We start from the raw sequence: 23,274 nt of genomic DNA on the forward strand, positions 1-23,274 counted from the left end.
ATTGCGTGCAAGCCTACCCGTGAGGTATAGGAAGAAGATACTAGAATGTTTCTTATTTATCTTTTATCTCAAAAAGAGAAATTGAGCTTTAATAATATTTAATATGTAGATTAATGGGTTTCTTATACTTCTCATCAGATGACCATGTGTCACCTAAAGTAGCCAGGTATTCTAAAGGAAGAGGGAGAGTTCCACAATGAAGAATGGCTTCATCATCACAAAGTAGCATCATCTCTCCTCTGTTACAATATGGCAGTCCATTACAGTTTATGCATATCAGCTAAGTGAATTTATAGGAGATATATATGCATACATGCATACATATATACAAATGTATGTAGTCATTTTGCATATATTTATATGTGTGTGGAATGTGTGTGTATATACTATATATATGTGTGTATATGTATATATATATGTCCTATATATATACATATACACACATATGTGTATGTATATATATATATGTGTGTATATGTATATGTATATATATATGTCCTATATATATATATATATATATACATATACACACATATGTATATATATGTGTGTGTGTATATATATATAGGACGTATATTTATACATCTACGCACATATATATAAATGTCCTATATATGTGTGTGTGTGTGTGTGTATATATATATACATGTATACACATACATATATACATATACGTATGTATGTATATATATGTAGTTGTGTTATTTTATTGGACATGATGATTCTGGGTCTGGGTTGTTGAAAAGTTTATCTGAAGCACTGTTAACCATGACTTTATGGAATTTCTTTATTCCCTTTGTAATGCCTAAGCACAACTACACACAAGTCATTTGTCTTTTTTTTTAAACAATTTAATTGCTATCATTTTCTGACAACAGTGTCTTTTTAAGGAAATAAATGAAATAACAGCCTTATTGAGATACAATCCACATCCATAAAGTTGACCGTTAAGGTGTATAATTCAGCGATTTTTAGTATATTCACAAAGTTGTGCATCAACTGCCATTACCATACTCTAGAACGTTTCAAAATCATTCCTGTGGTAGGCTGCATAATGGCCTCCAAAGATATTCAGGTCCTAATCTCTGGAACCTATGAATATAACCTTGTGTAATAAAGAGGACTCTGAATATCTGATTAATAAGTTAAGGATCTTGAGATGGGTAGATTATGCCAGATTATCTGGGTGGTGCCTTAAATTTAACCACACCTGTCCCTGTAAGAAGGAGACAAGGAGAAAGAATGTGATGTGAAGCAGAGGGACCAAAGATAATGTGATATGACGAGGACATCCCGATCCAAGGAATACAGGCAGCTTCCAGAAACTAGAACAGGCAAGGAAATAGCTTCTCCTCCAGAAGCCCCAGAAGGAAGGAAATCAATGGCTTGATTTTTAGCTTTGTCAGACTTCTTTGAGCTCTGGCTTTCAGAACTGTAAGATAATACGTTTCTGTCATTTTAGGCCACTAAATTTGTGGTGATTCGTTACAGCAGCCACAGGAAATGAGTACAATCTCTCAAAGAAACTGTGCCGATTAGTAGTCACTCTCAATTGCCTGTGGGAAAAGCACAGTCCCTGGCAACCACTTTGTTTCTTTACAGACTTGCCTAGTCTGGACTTTTCTTGTAAGTGGAATCATGCAATATAGAACCTTTTGTGTCTGGCCTCTTTCACCTAGCACAACATTTTCAAGCACAACATTTCAAGCATAACCAAAACTTCACTCCTTTTTGTGGCTGAATAATATTCCACTGCATGGCTACAGCAAACTTTATTCATCCATTCATCAAAGGATGGACATTTGCATTATTTCTACTTTGTGGCTATTTTGAATACGGCTTTGAAGATTTGTACACAGGTTTTTGCATGGACTTAAGTTTTCCGTTCTCTGGATGGATACTTTGGAATGGGATTTCTGGGTCATATGCTTATTCTTTTTAATTTTTCATGGAACTGCCAAAGTGTTCTCCCAAGTGGTTGCACCATTTTGCATTCTTCTCAGCAATGTATGAGAGCTTCCATTTTTCCATATCCTCATCGACATTTGTTAGTCGTCTTTTTTTATTGTAGTCATTCTATTGGATATGAAGTATCTCACTGTAGTTTTGATTGTAGTTTCCTATTGATTTAATGGTGTTGAGTGTTTTTTCATGTGCTTGCTGGCAGATAATATTATTTACAGTATTTTTTTTTCTGCTTTGGAAAAGTTGTTTTGTTTTTTTTTTAATTGTCAAATTAGCTAACATACAGTATAGTTCAAGAGTAGATTCTTGTGGGGGAGCCTGGGTGACTCAGTCGGTTGACCGTCCGACTTCGGCTCAGGTCATGATCTCACGGTCCGTGAGTTTGAGCCCCGCATTGGGCTCTGTGCTGACAGCTCAGAGCCTGGAGCCTGTTTCGGATTCTGTGTCTCCCTCTCTCTGACCCTCCCCTGTTCATGCTCTGTCTCTCTCTGTCTCAAAAATAAATAAACGTTAAAAAAAAAAAAAAGTAGATTCTTGTGATTCATCACTTACATACAACACCCAGTGCTCACCCCAGCAGTGCCCTCCTCAATGCCCATCACGCATTTTCCCCATCTCCCACCCGCCACGAATCCACTCCCATCAACCCTCAGTTTGTTTTCTGTATTTAATTGTTTCTTATGGTTTGCCTCCCTGTTTTTATCTTATTTTTCCTTCCCTTCCCCTATGATTATCTGTTAAGTTTCTCAGGTTCCACATATGAGTGAAATCATATTATATCTTTCTCTGACTTATTTCTCTTAGCATAATACCTTCCACTTCGATGCACATTGTTGCAAATGGCAAGACTTCTTTCTTTTTCATCACTGAATAGTATTCCATTGTGTGTGTGTGTATGTATATGTATGTGTATATATATATATATATATATATATATATATATATATATATATATACCACATCTTCTTTGTCTATTCACTAGTTGATGGAAATTTGGGCTCTTTCCATAATTTGGCTATTGTTGATAGCGCTGCTATAAACATTGGGGTGTGTGTGCCCCTTCTAATCTGCATTTTTGTATCCTTTGGATAAATTCTTAGTAGTGCAATTGCTGGGTTGTAGGGTAATTCTATTTTTAATTTTTTGAGGAACTTCCACACTGTTTTCCAGAGTGGCTATACCAGTTTGCATTCCCACCAACAGTGCACAAGAGGATGATGTCACTCTCCAGAGATAAATTGAATTCACATCCTTGCTAACATCTGTTGTTTCCTGAGTTACTTACAGTATTTTGTACGGAGATTGGAAGTGTCTCTGAAAAAAATCTGTATTACATAGAGGTTCAAATTCATTGAACTTAAAGATGTTTTACATTTTTTTCTAATGTTTATTTAGTTTTGAGAGAGAGAGAAAGGGCGTGCGCAGGGGAGGGGCAGAGAAGGAGGGAGACACAGAATCCAAAGCAGGCTCCAGGTTCTGAGCTGTCAGCACAGAGCCTGAGACGGGGCTCGAACTCACAAGCCATGAGATCATGACCTGAGCCGAAGTCAGATGCTTAACTGACTGAGCCACCCAGGCGGCCCTACATTTTTCTTTTATTAAGAACAATTGTTTCAAATTAACTTTGCCTAATATTTTCCTTCTTAGAGTTCATGTCTATAACATGTGAATAAATGTGCATATATGCTGGTATGCTAATTTTTCTTTTTCTTTCTCTTTTTTCTTTTTTTTTTTTAACCAGTAGAGATGTACAAACAGGCATGTCTATAGGGCACTGGATTAGAGGTTGCTCCAGTGTAACATATACTAAGATGTTTTTCTTTTTTTTTTTTTTCAACGTTTACTTATTTTTGGGACAGAGAGAGACAGAGCATGAACGGGGGAGGGGCAGAGAGAGAGGGAGACACAGAATCGGAAACAGGCTCCAGGCTCCGAGCCATCAGCCCAGAGCCGACGCGGGGCTCGAACTCACGGACCGCGAGATCGTGACCTGGCTGAAGTCGGACGCTTAACCGACTGCGCCACCCAGGCACCCCTACTAAGATGTCTTTCAAAGGTGCCATCACACGCCATCTTTATGAAGAGGTCTGTTAAGGACGATCCCTTTTCTCAGGTTTTTTGCTATATATGGTTTTTGGAAATGCGTTGCAAGAACAAGGACTTGACTTAAAGAAACTAGGATATAGCATTCACTTAGAGGAAATGCCTTTAAATGAGTAATTTAGGAGCAAATAGCATTATGTAATAACCACAAAGACAAAGAAAACAACTGTGCCATTTATTGAGTGCCTGTTGCGGTCAAGGCACAGCACTAAGGGTAACACACTTTATTTCATTTCATTATTACACTGTCTCCGTGAGGTTGGTGGTCTTGTCCTTATTTTATATGTGAAGGAGCTAAGACCCATGAGTATAAGTAATTTTTGCAAGGGCATATGGAGCCACAGGGCAGAGTTGGGATTTAAATGCAAGGGTAATTCCTTGCCTTTTATTCTGTATTTTGTCCTATAACGTAATCAATTCTTCTCACTCATCTTCCCATCCCTACCCCCTTGTCCCCTCCTACCCCAAAGGCGGGGAAGACGTAGCCAACTGCCACTTGATAAATAAAAGGGCTGAAGGAGAATGGCTTAGAGATTTAGCAAGCAAGAGCATTTCCTTTTAGCCACAGAAAACTCAAGAACCACTTAGAAGTGGCTAGGGTTTAGAGTCAGCAGTTGCAGAACAGTGTTAAAGAGGGACTTGATTCTGGTTACAAGTGACATACATCCTTGAGCTAAGCAAGACAGTCTGCTTTCTGAGCCAACCCTGTGGAGGAAAGGATACCCTGTTTTTGTTTCTATTCATTCATTCATGTTTGTTTATTCAACTAAAATTTGTGTGCCTACTGTGCACAAGGCACTGTTAGACGCTAGAGACAGAATGATGTAAAGGACAGACCTAGTTCATACCCTCAGGAAACTCTCCTCTTAGGTCGGGGCCCCCGAGCACACGGGCAGTTTAACCATTCGTGGTCCACCTCCTGTTTGCAGTTGTGATGAATTCTACAAAGCAGGACTATACATTGCTTTGGAACAAGCTGAGTGAATTTGAGGTAACCTAAGAATGCTAGTAAAACTTTTGTTGTTATTAGTGAGGCCTTTCCCGGTTCATCGTGAAGTTAAATGATGGGTTTCTGTTCCTCCTTTATGAAATTTCTTTACCCCTCGGCTTCTTCTCTCCTTGTCCCAAAGCATCCCTCTATATTTGAACGTGATAACTTGCTGTGAATATTGGTTTCCATGGTTGTGTTCCTGTGAGCTACTTTGGGGATGTAATAAGCTCTCTGTATTTCTTTCTAGTCCTAGTTCTGAACAGAGGAGTTGGCCTAGTAGATTTGGTGCCAGTTCGTTTGTGAGACATTCTAATTGTCCAGGAAAGTTTATGATTTCACATTTTATATTCCACTCTCTCCACGAATTTTTACTTTTTGAAATATGTATATTGAGGTTTTAAAGTATTTTTTTATTGCATGGCATGTTTATTCAAAAATTAGAAAATATGGGGGCGCCTGGGTGGCTCAGTCAGTTAGGCATCTGACTTCGGCTCAGGTCATGATCTCACGGTTCATGAGTTCGAGCCCCCCATTGGGCTCTGTGCTGCCAGCTCAGAGCCTGGAACCTGCTTCAGATTCTGTGTCTCCCTCTCTCTGCCCCTTCCCTGCTTGCACTCTGTCTCTCTTTCTCTCTCTCTCAAAAATAAAGAAATATTAAAAAAAATTTTTTTTAATCAGAAAATATGGATACATAAAATGTGTAACCAAAAAATGCATATGATGTCACTATCCAGAGATAAATCTAATGTAAACAATTTGCGATATAATTTTGCACCTTTTTCTTTCTAGATGGGTTGTATATCTATAGATATTTTTAAAAATGAGAGTGTATTGAGCATACTGTTTAATATGATCTGATTTTTTTCCTCTGAATATATTGCATACATCTCTTTCTGGCAATATGTATACACTATTTTATTTTATTTTATGTTTATTTTATTTTATTTTATGTTTATTTATTTTGAGAGAGAGAGAGCATGCACGAGAGCATGAGGGAGCAAAGGGGAGAGAGAGAATCCCAAGCAGGCCCCACGTTGTCAGCACAGAGCCCGATGTGGGGCTCGAACCCATGAACTGTGAGATCATGACCTGAGCCAAAATCAAGAGTCAGATGCTTAGCTGACTGAACCACCCGGGCACCCCATGTATATAAATTTTAGTGGCTAAATAGTATTTCATTGTACATTGCATGTATGACACTTTTCCAACCTTTTATTGATGGGTATTTTGTTTGTTTCTCACTTTTTTTTTTTATTTTTTTTTTTTATTTTTTTTTTTTTTCAACGTTTATTTATTTTTGGGACAGAGAGAGACAGAGCATGAACAGGGGAGGGTCAGAGAGAGAGGGAGACACAGAATCGGAAACAGGCTCCAGGCTCCGAGCCATCAGCCCAGAGCCTGACGCGGGGCTCGAACTCACAGACCGTGAGATCGTGACCTGGCTGAAGTCGGATGCTTAACCGACTGCGCCACCCAGGCGCCCCAGTTTCTCACTTTTTACTATCATCTAGAGGGCTATGATGATTGTCCTTAGATCTAAACCTTAGTACATATCTCTAGTGTTTAAAGTCCTTACAATAAGGTTTTACAAATGGAATCGCTGACCCAAGGGTATAAATGACCATCCATAAATATTTCTCCCTTTTGAACTCCTACCTGCATTAAGTGGGAGTGTTGATTTACCTATACTTTTTTCTGCACAGGATACGAAGTTTTCGTACATGTCTTCATTTATTTTGGAAAACACGATTGACCATTGTAACTTAATTCTTTATTCTTACATATCAAAGTGAGCCTTTTACATCTGCTAACGTGGGTTAATAGGCATTACTGAGGATTTGGTGACAGCTGAGAATAAAGGATATGACACCTTGTAGCAAATGAGGAAACGCAAGGAAATCTAACACATTATTATTATTATTATTATTATTTTTACTGCAAGAAAAGCTTTCCGTTGGCATTTACTTTCTCGTAGCCTAGGGTGTAAGGAGTAATGTGAAGGCCTCGAAACCTTCTACACTCATATAGACGCGTCTGGGTTACCTTCTGGGACGCCAGGCGAGGATGTGGCCGTTCAGTGATTGTGTGGGGTGTTCTCCTCGCAGCCCCGTGTACCGCATCTAGATATCTGTGGTTGCACCAGGTTTCTGAGGATTGAAACGCAGCAGCCACTGCGGAGAAATGCATACACACTCTCCCAGGGAGGCTCCGCCCAGCCCTGCCTTCTGCCCCCAGCCTGGAGGTTAGGCTGCATAGAGTCATCGGAAAGGTAAAGCCAACCTCGGTGGACGCAGTCAGCTTGCTGAGGTTCCTCTTTTCCTCTCATGGGACTGTGTTAGCTTCAGCCCCCGACTCTAGCAGCCAGACGTCCGCTATGAAAGAGCGAGGGGAAAAGAGCGTGAAGGAGAAAGGAGAGCTTTTGAAGTACCGTTACTTCTTCTTTGCCTGGGAGCATTGTCCAAACGGTACGATGGGAGTGTGATGGTACGCACAGCCAGCTCAGGTGGACGAAGCCGAGGCCACACGAACCCCCTGTGTTCCCATCCCCGTCAGACCCAGAAGAGGGCTGGTTAAAGTCGGAAGCAGAGTGGTGGCCACGCAAGCCCTGAAAATGGATGGGGGTCGAATGTCTGGTCCATCTTGGGGAAACTACCCAAGTTAAAAGCAGAACGTAATCTTAATGCTGATGCCAAAAGTGAACATTAGTTGAGCGCTTATGCCTCGCCAGGAACTATCTTACGTCTTTTTTTTTAAATTTTTTTAAACGTTTATTATTTAAAAAAAAATTTTTTTTAATGTTTATTTATTTTTGAGACAGAGAAAGAACATGAATGAGGGAGGGTCAGAGAGAGGCAGACACAGAATCTGAAGCAGGCTCCAGGCTCTGAGCTGTCAGCACAGAGCCTGACGCAGGGCTTGAACCCATAAACCACGAGATCATGACCTGAGCCGAAGTCGGACGCTTAACCGACTGAGCCACTCAGATCTTTTTACAGCCACTCTTATGTCTTTTTACAGACATCTTCCTAGTAACCTTGTGAGGTTGGTAATAATGCTGTGATGACTAAATTTATGTGTTAACTTGACTGACCTATGGGATGCTCAGATAACTGGGAGGGTGTTTCTGGTAAAGATTAGCATTTGAATCAGACTGAGAAAAGAGATCCTCCCTCACTGATCTGTGAGGAGGCAGTGTCCAGCCCATGGAGGGCTGGGAGTGGACCAAAAAGGTGAAGAAAGGGCAAAATTCTCTCTCTCGCTCTTTTTTTTTAAAATGTTTATTTATTTTGGAGGGAGGAGGGGCGCACAGAGAGGAGACAGAGGATCTGAAGCAGGCTCTGCACTGTCAACCCAATGAGGGCCTTGAACTCACAAACTGTGAGATGCATAACCTGAGCGGAAATCAGAAGCTTAACCGTCTGAGCCACCCAGGCGCCCCAGGGCAAATTCTCTTCTTAACCTGGGACAGCTGTCTTCCGTGCTTGGACGGGGGAGCTCCTGGTGCTCGGGCCTTCGGACTCTGAGACTTACACCATTGGCTCCCTAGTTCTCAGACCCATGGACTTGGACTGAATTATAACACTAGCTTTCCTGGTTCTGCAGCTTGCTCGACAGCACGTTGTTTCCTGTCTCTCTCCCTGTCTGTCCACCTGTCCGTCCGTCCGTCCATCCATCCATCCATCCATCCATCCATCCATCCATCATCTCCTGCTGGTTCTGTTTCTCTGGCAAATCCTGACTTAATACCAATACTGTCCTTCATTTTGCAGATAAGGAAACTGAAGTTCATGCAGCCCGTTAGTGGCAGAGGCAAGGTTCGAACCTGGAGTTGGCTGATAGTCTCTCTAGGTTTGCCTGCTTTCCGTGTCGTATACACGGGGTCATATAATATGCGGTGTTTCGTGACTGGCTTCTTTCACGCAGCTTAATGTTTTCAAGGCTCATCCCCATTGCAGCATGTTAAATCTAAACTCTGAAGGTGCCACTGGCTATTATTTGCTTTGAGACCCTACAGGAGGCTCTTTAGTCCGTCCGCTCAGAAGTTTTCCAGCTTTGTGCAGTATTATTTTCCTGGCAGGTGTTTATGGATTGTACAGTTATCACCAGCCATACTTTTAGTTGATGTGGCGGGAATAGGTGTTAATTCCTGGCTTATGCTTTGCGGGAGGAGGAGCGATAGTCATGCCTGGCAGTGAGGGTGTTTAAGAAAATGTTTGGAATTATATTAGGTTTCCCACGTGTGGTGGAAGACGTTTGGCTTCATTCTGTAGGATAAGAAGATAGGAGGCTTTCAAGTGTCCCTGGAAAATGTTAATTGAGGGGTGTGGAAAGAAGAAACATGAATGTTAGTTTTTACCAAAGAATGATCACTTAGCCAAATATCATTTTAAAAATACACTAATTTTAGGTGTCATAGGAAAATAAATCTTTTTTTTTTAAGCTTATTTATCTTTGAAAGGTGGGGGAAGGGCATAGGAGGGGGGGACAGAGGATACAAAGTGGGCTCTGCGCTAAGCAGAGAGCCCGATGCGGGGCTCAAACTCATGAACGGTGAGACCATGACCTGAGCCAAAGTCGGAAGCTTAAGCGACTGAGCTGTCCAGGAGCCCCAAATCTTTTTTTTTTCCTTTATGTAAACTATAGGGAAATGGAAGAATCATATTAATGTTAACTATGGAAAAATGATTAAGGCTCAAATCCATAAAATGGCTATCTATTTCCTTTAAAAATTTTTTTTTTCAACGTTTTTTTTTATTTTTGGGACAGAGAGAAACAGAGCATGAACGGGGGAGGGGCAGAGAGAGAGGGAGACACAGCATCGGAAACAGGCTCCAGGCTCCGAGCCATCAGCCCAGAGCCTGACGTGGGGCTCGAACTCACGGACCGCGAGATCGTGACCTGGCTGAAGTCGGAGGCTTAACCGACTGCGCCACCCAGGCGCCCCTCCTTTAAAATAATACTCAGGTATTATATGTATGTAGTAGGAAAGTCATAAATAAGTTCTAACTGAGGAAAAGATTTTAAATTTTTTTTTTTTTTTTCAACGTTTATTTATTTTTGGGACAGAGAGAGACACAGAGCATGAACGGGGGAGGGGCAGAGAGAGAGGGAGACACAGAATCGGAAACAGGCTCCAGGCTCCGAGCCATCAGCCCAGAGCCTGACGCGGGGCTCGAACTCACGGACCGCGAGATCGTGACCTGGCTGAAGTCGGACGCTTAACCGACTGCGCCACCCAGGCGCCCCTACTGTGAGAAGTGTTTTTTTTTTTTTTTTTTTTTTTGTATCTTAATCTTTATTATTTAGTGCGCTCACATTTCTGATGCAAATGGACAAATTAGGTTTGAAAAGAGGTTGGGGTGGGGTAACGTTGAGTCTCTACATTTTTATTTTTAAAAATTTTTGTATATGTTTATTTTTGAGAGAGACAGAAAGACAGAGCGTGAGTTGGGGAGGGGCAGGGAGAGAGGGAGACACAGAATCCGAAGCAGGCTCCAGGCTCTGAGCTATCGGTGCAGAGCGCGACGCGGGGCTCGAACCCATGGACTGCGAGATCATGACCTGAGACGCAGTTGGACACTTAACCAACTGAGCCATCCAGGTGCCCCTGCCTTTAGTTTTTATTAAACAGGAGGTTGGTTGTTTCTTCGGAAAGGGGTCTGAAGTATATTTCTTCCTTGTTCTTAGGAAGTTGTAGACGAATCTGTTTAATTCAGGCACGCAAAACTGATGTTCACGATTGTTATCTACAAAGAACTCATCAGTTGTATTATCCGCAAATCTGTGGATACATAGAGGGGGTGGAGGAAGATAGAAGAATCATTTTCAGTGAACATGTAGTTTGGTCGTGTTTTAGTAATGGCAATGTTGGTTACTCAGATGTCTTCGTGGAACTCCATCATTGTAAAGGGGACTAAATTCAATAGGTATTCCCAAACGTTTCATGTGTGCTGCTTAAAATTGTTCTGGAAGATGTTTTTAGAGCCTCTGTACTGACTGCTTAATCCATCAATTATTTTTGATGCGTAGCACGTTGTTGATTTTTCAATGTGAAATGGCACTAAATGACTTCTCAAGCTCTACACAGTGCACTCATATTAATCCCTTTAGCCCTTATTTATTTTTGTTTTAAAACTTTTAAAAGTTTATTTTTATTTTGGGGGGAGAAAGAGAGGGTGGGTGGGAGGGAGGGAGGGAGATAGGGAGCATGAGCAGGGGGAGGGGCGGAGAGAGAGGGAGATACAGAATCCCAAGCAGTCTCCAGGCTCCTAGCTGTCAGCACAGAACCCAATGCAGGGGCTTGAACCCACGAATTGCAAGATCATGACTGAAGTCAAAGTTGATGGTCAACTGACTGAGCCCCAGCCGCTCCCCCCCCCACTTTAGCCCTTTTAAAAATTTAGGTGGGTGATGGGGCGCCTGGGTGGCTCAGTCAGTTAAGCTCAGGTCATGATCTCACAGCTGGTGAGTTCGAGCCCAACTTTGGGCTCTGTGCTGACAGATCAGAGCCTGGAGCCTGCTTGGGGATTCTGTGTCTCCTTCTCTCCCTGCCCCTCCCCTACTCGCGCTCAGCCTGTCTTTCAAAAATGAGCATTAAGATAAATAAATAATAAAAAAAATAAAATGTAGGTGGGCGATATTTTACTTTTGCTGCTAAGACACTGCGTTTGCTTTGCTTTCCGATTCGTGTCTGCTGAACAGCTTTTTTAACAAGTTGGGTTTTGGTTTTTTGTTTCTTGTGGTTTTTTGTTGGATTTTAAGCTATTTTGATCGAATTCCTATTATTTTTCTTTACTACCTTGAACTCTAACCTCCATTTCTCCTGAACAGTGGAAGGAACTGACCTTTAAAAAAAAAAATTCCCTCTGGTTATGTGGAGGGGAAGAGAGAACTAATCATTTTGTTGTCAGAGAATATTTCTGACACATTCTTACTGTGCGTTTGCTAGTTCATGCCAGAAAAATGCCCAACATGAAATAGATAATTAATCCGGACAGAATCTAGCAAAATTGAAAAGTGAACGTCCCTGCGGGGAGCTCTTTGTGTCATTCTTTCTGTTCCTGCAGAGAAATCAATGGAGTTTGCATCGGAAGAGACTATTCTCTATAGGGCAGTATCTCAGGGAAGCTGCGACTTCTCACAGGGGGAAATAAAAGAGAAACCTAAAATCCCTGGCCATTGAGAAGCGAGTCCCTTGGAGGGAGAGTCTAGATCAGTCTGTTTGATAAATGCCTCTCTGTTGTTACTTGTGTGGCTCACACAATTCTAAGCCCCTCCTGTTCAGATACTAGAATGACAGGTCTGTGCTCTAAACCGCCCAACTCTTTCTCCGAAATACAGAATAATTTGAAAGGTCTCTGGCGCGCTTCTTTTGGAGATGGCCTGGAGAGGTTAAGGACTGTTAACAGGAGGGCAACCTTACCACGTCAAGTACAAATATTTTACATTTGCTGAGCCACAGTTTGGGATTTAGATACGTGTTGCTACATTATTTGCCCTGAACAGGACAGAAATTGAGCAATTGTCATAGGAAATCATTGGAATTACTGCCCTTTAGATTATAAAGGACTTTTAAAAAGGCAAGTTAGTATATACCTCACTTATTTTTTAGGACACTGCCTTGATAATAAACTAGTCTCAGGCATTGACAGACTGCAAAATTGCCTAAATAAACCTGGGCTAGTCATTTTCTTATGCTTCTAACCTTTAACCCCATATTATTAGGGTAGGAAAGAATGTTATTTTTCTCATTGTTTCTGCTCCATTGATTGTGTCTGCTTAAACTCCCTTATCCCCTGTTATTGCATTTTCGTAACAGAAGTTTTATGAATTGTGGGTGCTGAATTAGCTTAAGAGGACTTCAGTGCATGATGATGACCTGAGTCCTTTAATTGTGAAGACAGTTTCTTTTACCTTCATTATGAAAAGGGCAAATAAGGCAGTTTTCATTGCATATATATATATATATATATATATATATATATATGTATATATGTATACACATACACACACACACACATACATACATACATACATATATGTAAAGCTTTCCCTCTGTTGGAAAAAAGCATCGGGACAAAAGGAGTAGGCTGTTCCCAGGAATTTCTAGAAATAGCTTTTGGAAGTAAAATTAGAAGATAGCTATCTGATGTTCCTCTGTGAAGGAACAAAGTCATTCCTAAGGCACGAGGATTTGTTATTTCTTCTTTCAGCTATAACAGCAGTAACCATCTTTTACAGCGTACGAAGCACGTTTGCATACAATTGTCTCAACATTGCCTTTACTGCTAACCTTGTGCTATACGCAGAGCAGGTGTTTCTAGTATTATTTCCGTTTTGCAGCTGGGGAAACAGATTGAAGGAGATTAATGACTTTGCCGTAGTCACACAGCTACCAAATGGGAGAGCCTGGGGCTTTTGAACTCTAATCGTGTGCTCTTTCGAGTGGACCACACTGCCCAGAGTCTTCTTAATCTGTGCTGAGTAGTGTTGCTAAGATTCTCATGGACGCATGACATGGCAAAAATATCATTCTCCCCGAGAAACACAGTCGGCAATAAAATATGCATAACGTAAGCACTTAGAATGGGTATATTCTCCAAAACTCATAGATGAACTAAGCAAGATGTTCACAGTAATTTGTCCGTAAATATTCATACGCTGTATGTCCATAATACCTAGGTGTTCCATCTACTTTATCTATTCTTGTTTGTTTTGCCCTTACTAGTGAATGGCGGATTTAGTGTTGTAGGCTGATAGTTTCCTCAGCACCTTTAAGATGTTATTGCATGGTCCCTGGTCTTGTTAATTTTGAGGTCTGCTGTTACTCTAAATTGGTCCTTTGCAGATAGTCTCTATTTTTTGATATTCTCTTTTTTTTCCCATTTGGCTTTGAACATTATCTCTTTGCCTTTGGTGCTAAATAGCCATCTTATAATGTATGTGAATGCAAACTTATTTTTCTTGCTGAGGGCTTAGAGAATTAATGTCTTTCATTGACTTTGGGATTTCTTTGCCATTATTTCTTTAAGTAGTTCTTTTTTTTCTCTCTCTCTCTATTCCTATTTTTAAACTTTTATTTTGAAATAACTTTCAGGGGCACCCGGGTGGCTCAGTAGGTTAAACATCCAACCCTTGACTTGCACTCAGGTCAAGATCTCACGGTTCCTGAGATCGAGCCCCACATCGGGCTCTGCCAGCACAGAGACTGCTTGGGATTCTCTCTCTTTCTCTCTTTTTTTTCCCCTCCCCTGCTCGCTCACTCTCCTCTCAAAAAAATAAGTAAAAAATAACTTTCGAAAGGTTTCAAAAAATAGTGCAGAGAGGTATATACATAGAATGGAATCGTATTTAGTGATAAAAAGAACAAGTACCAGTACATGCTATGATGTAGATGAACCTTAAAAGCAATTTGCTAATTTGAAAGAAGCCAATAATGAAAGACCACATATTGCACGATCCCCTTTATAGAAAAGATCTAGAAAAGGCAAACTGAACTTTGGGAGTATCCCGAAAACCATCGAATTGTACACAGGTGGTGAATCGTATGTGAATTATATCTCAAAAAAGCTGTTAGAAACAACAACAAAAAAGAAAACTAGTACCAAGAGCTCGTGTATATTTTTCACTCTGCTTTCCCTAGTGTTAACATCTTACGTTCATTACTATAGCACAGCCACCAAAACTAAGAAATTAACGTTGGTGCAGTGCCATTAACCAGACTGCAGACTTTATTCGGGCTTCACAGTTTTCCCACTAATGTCCTTTTTTTTTGTTCCAGGATCCATTCTAGGATCTCATGTGGCACTTGTGTCATGTTACCTAGCTCATCCAGTCTGTGCCAGTTTCTCGGTCTCCTCAACATTCTTGATGTTGACGCTTTATTTATGTATTTATTTTTGAGAGAGTGTGTACGTGAGTGGGGGAGGGGCAGGGAGGGAGAGAGAGAATCCCAAGCAGTCTCTGGGCTCTCCGCGCAGAGCCCAACATGGCGCTCGATCTCATGACCCGAGCTGAAATCCAGACCTGGATGCTTAACCGACTGAGTCACCCAGGCGCCCAACGCCGACATTTTTAAAGAATCCTGGTTAGGTATTTTGTAACATGTCCTTCGATTTGGGTGTACATGGTCTTCCCTCATGATTAGACTGAGCTTGTGCATTTTTTGGCAAGGATACTCCAGAAGTAGTGTTTCTCACCGTATCATATCAGGAGTACATGATGTTGGTATGTGTCATTACAGGTGATATTAACCTTCACTACTCAATACTCGGTGAATGTGATACATCCTGGGTTTTTCTACATCACAGTTACTGGTTTTTTTCTTTTGTAATTAACACATTTCTTGGAGGAGATACTTTGAGACCATCCAGTTGTCCTGTTTGTCCTCACACTTTTGTCCACTAATCTTATCCACCAGCAGCTCTTGCCTGTGACAGTTATTCCTGTGGTGTCTGTCTAATGGTGATGATTTCTTTCTTTCGTTGCTTCTGCGTTTATTAATTGGAATTTTTCTCTAAGGAAGAGCTGTGCCTTCTTTTTTATTTGCTTATTTATTTATCTATCTATGCCTCTGTAGACTCAGGGGATATTTATTTGGCCATTGGGAACACTTTAAAATTGGCTCTTAGGCCCCTTCAACAAGTTGACATCCTTTTTTGAACACATCCCTACTTTTGGCATCATAAGATGCTCCAGACTTATGTTACATTTTCTTAGTCTAGTCCTGGAATCAACCACTTCTCCAAGGGCCATTCTAAAATTAAACTCCTTTAGGAACTCTTGATAAACATAAGGAAGGCCACCTCTTTTGATACAACCCGACTTTGAAATTTCTTTTTATATTTTGTAACTCTGATCTCTCTGGTGAGTGTTTAGGACAACTTCTTATCTGTTGGGCCAATAATTTCAATGATGACGTGCTTTGATTCTGAAGATTGGCTCTTTTCCAAACTTGCCTCTTCTTTTCCATCATGCCATACTCTTTTTTTTTTTTTTTAAGTTTATTTATTCGTTTTGAGAGACAGAGAGCAGGGGAGGAGCAGGGAGAGAGGAAGAGAGAGGGAGAATCCCAAGAGGCTCCACGCTGTCCGCACAGAACCCCATGTGGAGCTCGATCTCACAAACGGTGAGATCATGACTTGAGCTAAAATCAAGAGTTGGATGCTTAACCGACTGAGTGACTCAGACACCCCCATCATGCCATACTCTTTTACTGGGAATTAAATGCCCTGTCTGAAATCTTTAATTCTTTCAAGTACTTCTGTATTTCCATTTTGTTACCTGAAGGTCTTGGGATTTTTAGCCCTGCTGTTTGTTGCTTTAAAAAGTTCTTTCAGGGGCTCCTGGGTGGCGCAGTCGGTTAAGCGTCCGACTTCAGCCAGGTCATGATCTCACGGTCCGTGAGTTCGAGCCCCACGTCAGGCTCTGGGCTGATGGCTCAGAGCCTGGAGCCTGTTTCTGATTCTGTGTCTCCCTCTCTCTTTGCCCCTCCCCCATTCATGCTCTGTCTCTCTCTGTCCCAAAAAATAAATAAACGTTGAAAAAAAAAATTAAAAAAAAAAAAAAAGTTCTTTGATGTCGGACTGTATCGTTATAGTTTTCCAAACTCCTTTTTTAGAGGAGCGTATTTTACTTCATTTTTCCGTGTGAACCATTTGGGTTATGTGTTGGAGGAATAGCCCTTGAAGTGATCCAGGTGCCCCCACGTCACTGCCATTTTTTATGTTAATATCTCAGCTTGTTGGTTTTCAGTCCAGCTGTTACACTAAGGGTGCGGCCCTTCAAGGGTGCTCCGTTCCAACTCCCTGCCTCCTGTAGGCTAAAGGTAGTATCTCCTCTTTCCATGTGGACTTCAAAACACAAGCTATTAGGTTATGGAAACTGACAACTTTCTTAAAATACCTCAGTGTAGTTATTTCCCTTCTTGTTTCAGGCACTGGGTAATTAACACCAACCCCTCCTGCCCCTTTTTTTTCCTCTTCAGCTCAGCTGTATGTAGCAGAATTTCCTTCATTATCAGTCATTTCAGGTGTGGCCTATCCCATTGCTAGAGCCAGAAGTCAGTCTGCTTTCTGAAAACAGACAAGTCATTGGGTGATGCATAGTAGAGGCAGGACAAGCCAGTAAACTGACGAACCTGATGTAATTTGACAGATTGTACAAGTCAAATGGGTAGTGTGGGTCAGATCCACGGGGTTCCACGAGAGGCACGTAGCAAGATGGTAACAGATTAAATCTAAGGCGCTCTCAGGGTCAGAAGATCTCTGAGATGTGGTGTCAAGAATAGCCCAGAGTTGGGAAGGTCAGAGAAAGCAGCCTTCTTTACTAGAGGCTGCCCTGTTTCCGATTATGTATGGGAGCAAGCCGGATTTACAAGTATTCCCTGCAGGTATCCTTTGCTTATGTTTAAGGCCACAGTTCATGGCTGGGGTTCTGAAATATTTTCCATATGTCCAGTACCATTTCAGGCATTAGCTTTCAAACTTTCTAGGCGGAAGACTTCTTTAAAAAAGTTCTGTGAGCCCTTGACAATACTTGGAGGGTATAGCCTTCCTCCCCACCCACCACCCGTGGAAAGGGCAAGGCCCTTTTTGTACTTCTGTACTTGGTGGCCAGACGTCGTCTCTGCTGGTGGGCAGGGTGCATCAGAGCATCTGTGCGGCCGTACTTGGCTCGGCGTATTTTGATTTGTAGAAATATTCAAACGACAAAGCTATTGTCGACCAACCTCACATCTGAGTTATAGTACTTTCCTTTCCTCTTGCTTGCAGGATATTTCTCTCTGGATGTCTTTCCGTCAACTCACAGCAAACATCTCCCACACGGAACTCCTCATCTCCTACAGATACGCTTTTTCGTCCGCTTTTCCCTCCTTTTTTACATCTTGCTTTTTATTCACTCGGGTCTTTAGGTGCAAAACCTGTCCCTTCCCAATTCATCCTCCTAGTTCTTTGCGTTCTTTAATTCTCCATCTCACATTTAGTACTCCTCAGGTTCCAGGACCATGAGTCGTTAATAAGGACTGATAATCTGATATATACTTATTATCATGCGCGGTGAGTGGGGAAGGAGAATCAAAAGACATGATCATTGTCTTCACAGAACTTAATATCTACTTGAGGAGACAACTTACATTCACGAAAATAGTGAATAATACTAGACAGTATATAATTAAATGCTAAATTGGGTGGTACAGAGTTTTAAGAGTTGGAAGGTGGAGGAAAGGAAAGGGATAAAAGGAGGGCTTGAATTGTAAGAAACCTTAATTGTGGAACGGGGCTTTGAACTGGGTCTTGAAACACCTCAGTTGGAATCGGACAGGAGTTTAAAGTGAAGAGAAAGCATAGACAATTAGTACAATTAGTGAGCATGGGGTTTTTGGAAAACGTTTGAGGCTCTGTATGTGATAGGGACCAGTGAGAAATAGGAATTAGTTTGGGTGACTGCTTTGACTTTGGCTATGAGACTACCAGAAGAATCTTTCAAAAGTAGCATTTCAGTTTTTACCAGGGGAGGGGGGTGGCGACAGAGAGAGAATCTTTAAGCAGGCCCCACGTTCAGTGCAGAGCCTGATGCAGGGCTCGATCCCATGACCCTGGGCTCATGACCTGAGCTGAAATCAAGAGTTGGACATTCAGCCAACTGAGCCACCCAGGTGCCCCTGGCATTTTAATTTTGATTGTTCCCCAACTCAGAAACCCCTGGAGGATTCCTTTTCTTTTTTGATTCTGATTGAAACTGTTTTGGTATCCTAGGGACTCTCTGATGTGCCAGTCTTTCCGCACCGGTACTTTGGGCACTGGTTTTGTGTTTTGTGTTCTGACTTAATGGTTTCCACTTCCTCCAGGAGTGTCTGCCTGATTTCTGCCCATTCCTTCCTCAAGTCCCATCTCACAGCTTCCTGGCTCTCGATGTTCTCTCTGATGACCCCTACCCCCAGACAAAGCTTTACTCCCCGGTGCCTCCTGAAACTCTTTTGTGTTGAAGACAGTTTAGGTTCTAACCATACACCTTTTGTCTCCTGATAATTTTGAATTGCATACGTTTCTCTTCCTTTCCAATAGGGGCTAAGTTCTTTGAAATGTTCGATTGTGTTTTATATTCCATCGTTCCTCTTAGTACTTTATGCTTCTCTGTGGGGCTCGAACTCACAAACTTCGAGATCACAAACTGACGCTCAACCAACTGAGCCTCCAAGGTGCCCCCTTAGTATATGTTAATGGGATCCAAATTTGTAGTGGACCCCAAGCCAAAGACCACTTTTCTGCTCTTTCGTGGAAAGAAGAAAATAAGAGCAAAAGCGTCAACTCCAGCTGTTCTGAGATATTCTTCGCCGTCTCCTCTTTAAGCCTCTCCTTAATCTATGTCCTTAAGTATATTCATTTATCTTTGACATCTTTTCACTTACTACCTTATGTAGTTTTTCCTAAATAATGTATGTTTATAGATGGAGATAAATTGTGTGTTAATTGAAGCTTCAGAGAAGAGATGGGAGTATTTGAGAAAGATTAATCCTTGTTAAACTCTATCTAATTGATCTGTGTTGGCACTCTCCCTGCCTGAGTTTTAAAATTTTAATAAAATATCTGTACGTGAAGAAATCGTCTGTTGTAGTTGGGATCGAACTTAAGAGACATTTGAATATCCAGAAAACGAGATACTGAAATGAACGATACTGAAATGAACTAAGACCACTTGATTTAGAAAATTGGGTCAAGTTAAAAATAACATTTTTGTTGGGTGGTGGGGTGTTGTTGCTGTTGTTGTTTTGTTTTGTTTTTTTTTGTAAAGAGACTTCACGCCCAGCTCAGAGCCCATCGCAGGGCTTGAACTCACAGCCCTAAGATAAGACCAGAGCTGAGATCAATAGTCAGACACTTAACTGACTGAGCCACCCAGGCATCCCAGAGCTGTAGTTTTATTTTATCATTTAACAGTCTCTTAAAAAAATCTGTAGAGACTTTGAAAACCAAGGTTTAAAGTAATTTATCTACCAATCTGTCGATATATTTATATATATATATTTTAAAGTAAGCTCTGTGCCCAGCATGGGGCTTTAACTTATCACCCTGAGATCCAGAGTTGCTTGCTCTACTAACTGAGCCATCTAGGAACCCCAATTATTATTTTAAAGTTTATTTATGAATTAGGGAGAGAGAGAGAGAGAGAGAGAAAGAGCAAGCAGGGGAGGGGCAGAGAGAGAGAAGGAGAGAGGGCAACTCCCTAACAGGCTGTGCACTGACAGTGAGGGGTTTGAACTCACGAACGGGGAGATCATGACCTGAGCTAAAATCAAGAGTCAGGCACTTAACCGACCAAACCACCCAGGCGCCCCCCCCCCATTATTATTTTAAGTAATACACTTATTCTCCAGACTCCTTTAAACGTTTGCAAGATGACTTGAGTGTGTTCGATTTATATCTGTTAACATCTCAATTTTCGGAGTGGTGATGCAGTTTCAGCAGGACTGAAAAACCACAAACACTGTGGATACCTACCTGTCTTTAAAACTGTTCTTGGGGCGCCTGGGTGGCGCAGTCGGTTAAGCGTCCGACTTCAGCCAGGTCACGATCTCGCGGTCCGGGAGTTCGAACCCCGCGTCAGGCTCTGGGCTGATGGCTCAGAGCCTGGAGCCTGTTTCCGATTCTGTGTCTCCCTCTCTCTCTGCCCCTCCCCCGTTCATGCTCTGTCTCTCTCTGTCCCAAAAATAAATAAACGTTGAAAAAAAAAAAAATTAAAACTGTTCTAACATTGGCTTACCCTTCTTTGTTTCAGGCAATGATTCTTCAACAATGTATATGGCTAATGTGTGTGTGTGTGTGTGTGTGTGTGTGTGTGTGTGTCTATGCATGTGCACGCATGTGTGAGTTTTATTTCCTTGATTCACCAAAATAAAGTAGTAAAGAAGCCATCATGTGAATCAGGCTGCGTCTTCTTCAACAGTTGTTTACCTTGGTTTAAAGAAGTTCTTTTGAAAACATAAAAATTAAAATAAATAAATAAATAAATAAATAAGTTCTTTTGAGGAGTGATTACCTTATCAAATCTTAACTTCCGGGAATACTCTTCTTGTTCTTTCCTAGTTTCCTTATAATAAAGCGACTCCTCTTTACTAGTGGCCTCCTGTCCGTTGGGATTTGGTTGGGTGTTGACTTTTTTATTTGCTTCCCAGGTTGTTTGCATTCGCTCCACGTGGAATGCTCTCTCCCCGAAGCTCAGCTGTGACACGAGACCTCTCATTTTGAAGACCCTCAGTGAACTGTTCTCTCTGGTTCCTTCCTTGACAGTCAATACAGCTGAATATGAGGTATGCACTTGGAGCTCGATAAATTATCTGTTTCTACCTTGGAAAGACGTGGGCCTTATGATAACTTACGGAAGAAGATATTCGTAACCTTTGCCAAAACTCCTTTACCACATTTTGTTCTGAGAACGTGAAATCTTCGTGGAGTAGGAGTAGGAGAATATCCATCCTATCGATTCTGTCTTTTTAAGGCTTATTTACCTAAAGGATAGCAAGTTTTTATTAGGAGAAGATAGTCAAGATTTTTAAAAGTGTGTTAAAAATGGTGTTTCTAAAGTAATAGAATTCCTGAGGCCAAAAGTTGAAATTCATTTTGTTGGTGTTTTTACTTGTAAAAAATGTCACAAAGACTTTAATAAGGCAGGGCAGAAGTCTCCCATAGTACAGACATACTGTCATTTGTGTTTTGCTTCTACGTTTGTCATAGATTTGATTTTTACATGTTAGTTCACATTTCCTATGAACATCTATGAATAATGAGGATGATTGAAAAATCAAACTGTCTTAGGAGAGGAAAATAATTTTTTTAATTAATTGTTTTTAATGTTTTTATTTATTTTTGAGATAGAGACAGAGCATGAGCAGGGGAGGGGCAGAGAGAGAGGGAGACACAGAATCTGAAACAGGCTCCAGGCTCTGAGCTGTCAGCACAGAGCCTGACACGGGGCTCAAACTCACGGACTGTGAGATCATGACCTGAGCTGAAAGTGGACACTTAACTAACTGAGCCACCCCACCGCCCCGAGAGGAAAATAATTTTATGAGCTGCTCGGTATTTGTCATTGTAGTGACCCGAAACGCTTGGTGGAAGATGCTTTGCTAGAAGATTCATATATTCTGCTTAACATTTTCTGTATTATCTCTTCTTGAAATGAGTCAAATGAGAGAGTGGCGAATTCATTTATGTCTCGACTTTTGTCGCCATATCGCCGCTCATGCTCACCTTTTCCCTTTTTCCATTAAAGAGGAGCAATTGATTTTCACTTGAAGTCTTCGTGAACTTTTAGTTTGATTTAGTTCTTCAGAGACTTTGATAAACTACCTCCCCCGTAAGAATCCAATAATAGTCTCTTAAATGCTTTAGATTATGTGAGAAGGCAGGATTATAAGATAATACTTCTTCCAATAATTCTTAGTGCTGCACAGTGGATGAAATCAAACTTGTCCTTCCTGAAGATACAATACCTAGCATAGCGCCTGGCACATAACATATATTCAGTAAATAGTTCATGCATGATTGAACCAATATAGGGGGACTGTGAGTTTATTCTCACATTTGGGTTTTTGTTTCAGGGTATTAAAAAAAAAAGAATCAATTTGAGACTCTAGAGTATGTAGTTCACCAACCGTCTTTTTTATGGCGACCGTTATGATACATATACTTACGTTGTCAGAAAGTCTGTTGGGCTAGTAACACAGAGCTAAGACTAAAAGCCAAAGTAAGGACATGTTGTGTATATTCATTTTCTGTTTTCAAGGACTGCACTCATACACCTTTGTATTGCTTGTACTTTGAGTTATTCAGATTTTATTACAGGTTAATTTAGGAACTGGCTTTTGTGCTGGTTTCTTCTCTTTGCTTACCAGTGGCTGTCAGTTTTCTGTTGTGGGGAGGCGGGACTTGATTTTTTTTCTTTTTCGAACGTACATTCTTTTCCAGTGGTGTCTTATTCTGGTGTATCTTCATGCTTATCTTTTTTTTTTTTTTTTTAATTCTTTTAATGTTTATTTATTTTTGAGAGAGAGAGAGAGTGCTAGCAGGGTAGGGGCAGAGAGAGGGTGACACTGACTCTGAGCGGTCAGCCCAGAGCCCGACGCAGGGCTCGAACTCAGAAGCCGCAAGATCATGACCGGAGTCAAAGTCGGACGCTTAACTGATGGAGCCACCCAGGCGCCCCAATCTTCATGC

General features: G+C 41.3%; 1 protein-coding gene across 8 annotated transcripts in view; it reads left to right on the top strand.

The window, feature by feature from the left end:
• FOCAD (focadhesin) overlaps nucleotides 1-23,274 on the top strand; it is a 317,812-nt gene that overhangs the window by 169,967 nt on the left and 124,571 nt on the right. For all 8 annotated transcript variants that reach the window (XM_086685396.1, XM_086685393.1, XM_086685394.1 and 5 more), the window contains one exon: nucleotides 21,234-21,368. In XM_086685396.1, the coding sequence (XP_086541522.1) occupies nucleotides 21,234-21,368 (135 nt within the window). The remainder of the gene's footprint in view (nucleotides 1-21,233; nucleotides 21,369-23,274) is intronic.

This window comes from Puma concolor, chromosome D4 (genome assembly GCF_028749965.1).
Source record: "Puma concolor isolate L17-30 chromosome D4, mPumCon1.1.hap2, whole genome shotgun sequence".
In the NCBI taxonomy this organism is placed as follows: domain Eukaryota; kingdom Metazoa; phylum Chordata; class Mammalia; order Carnivora; family Felidae; genus Puma; species Puma concolor.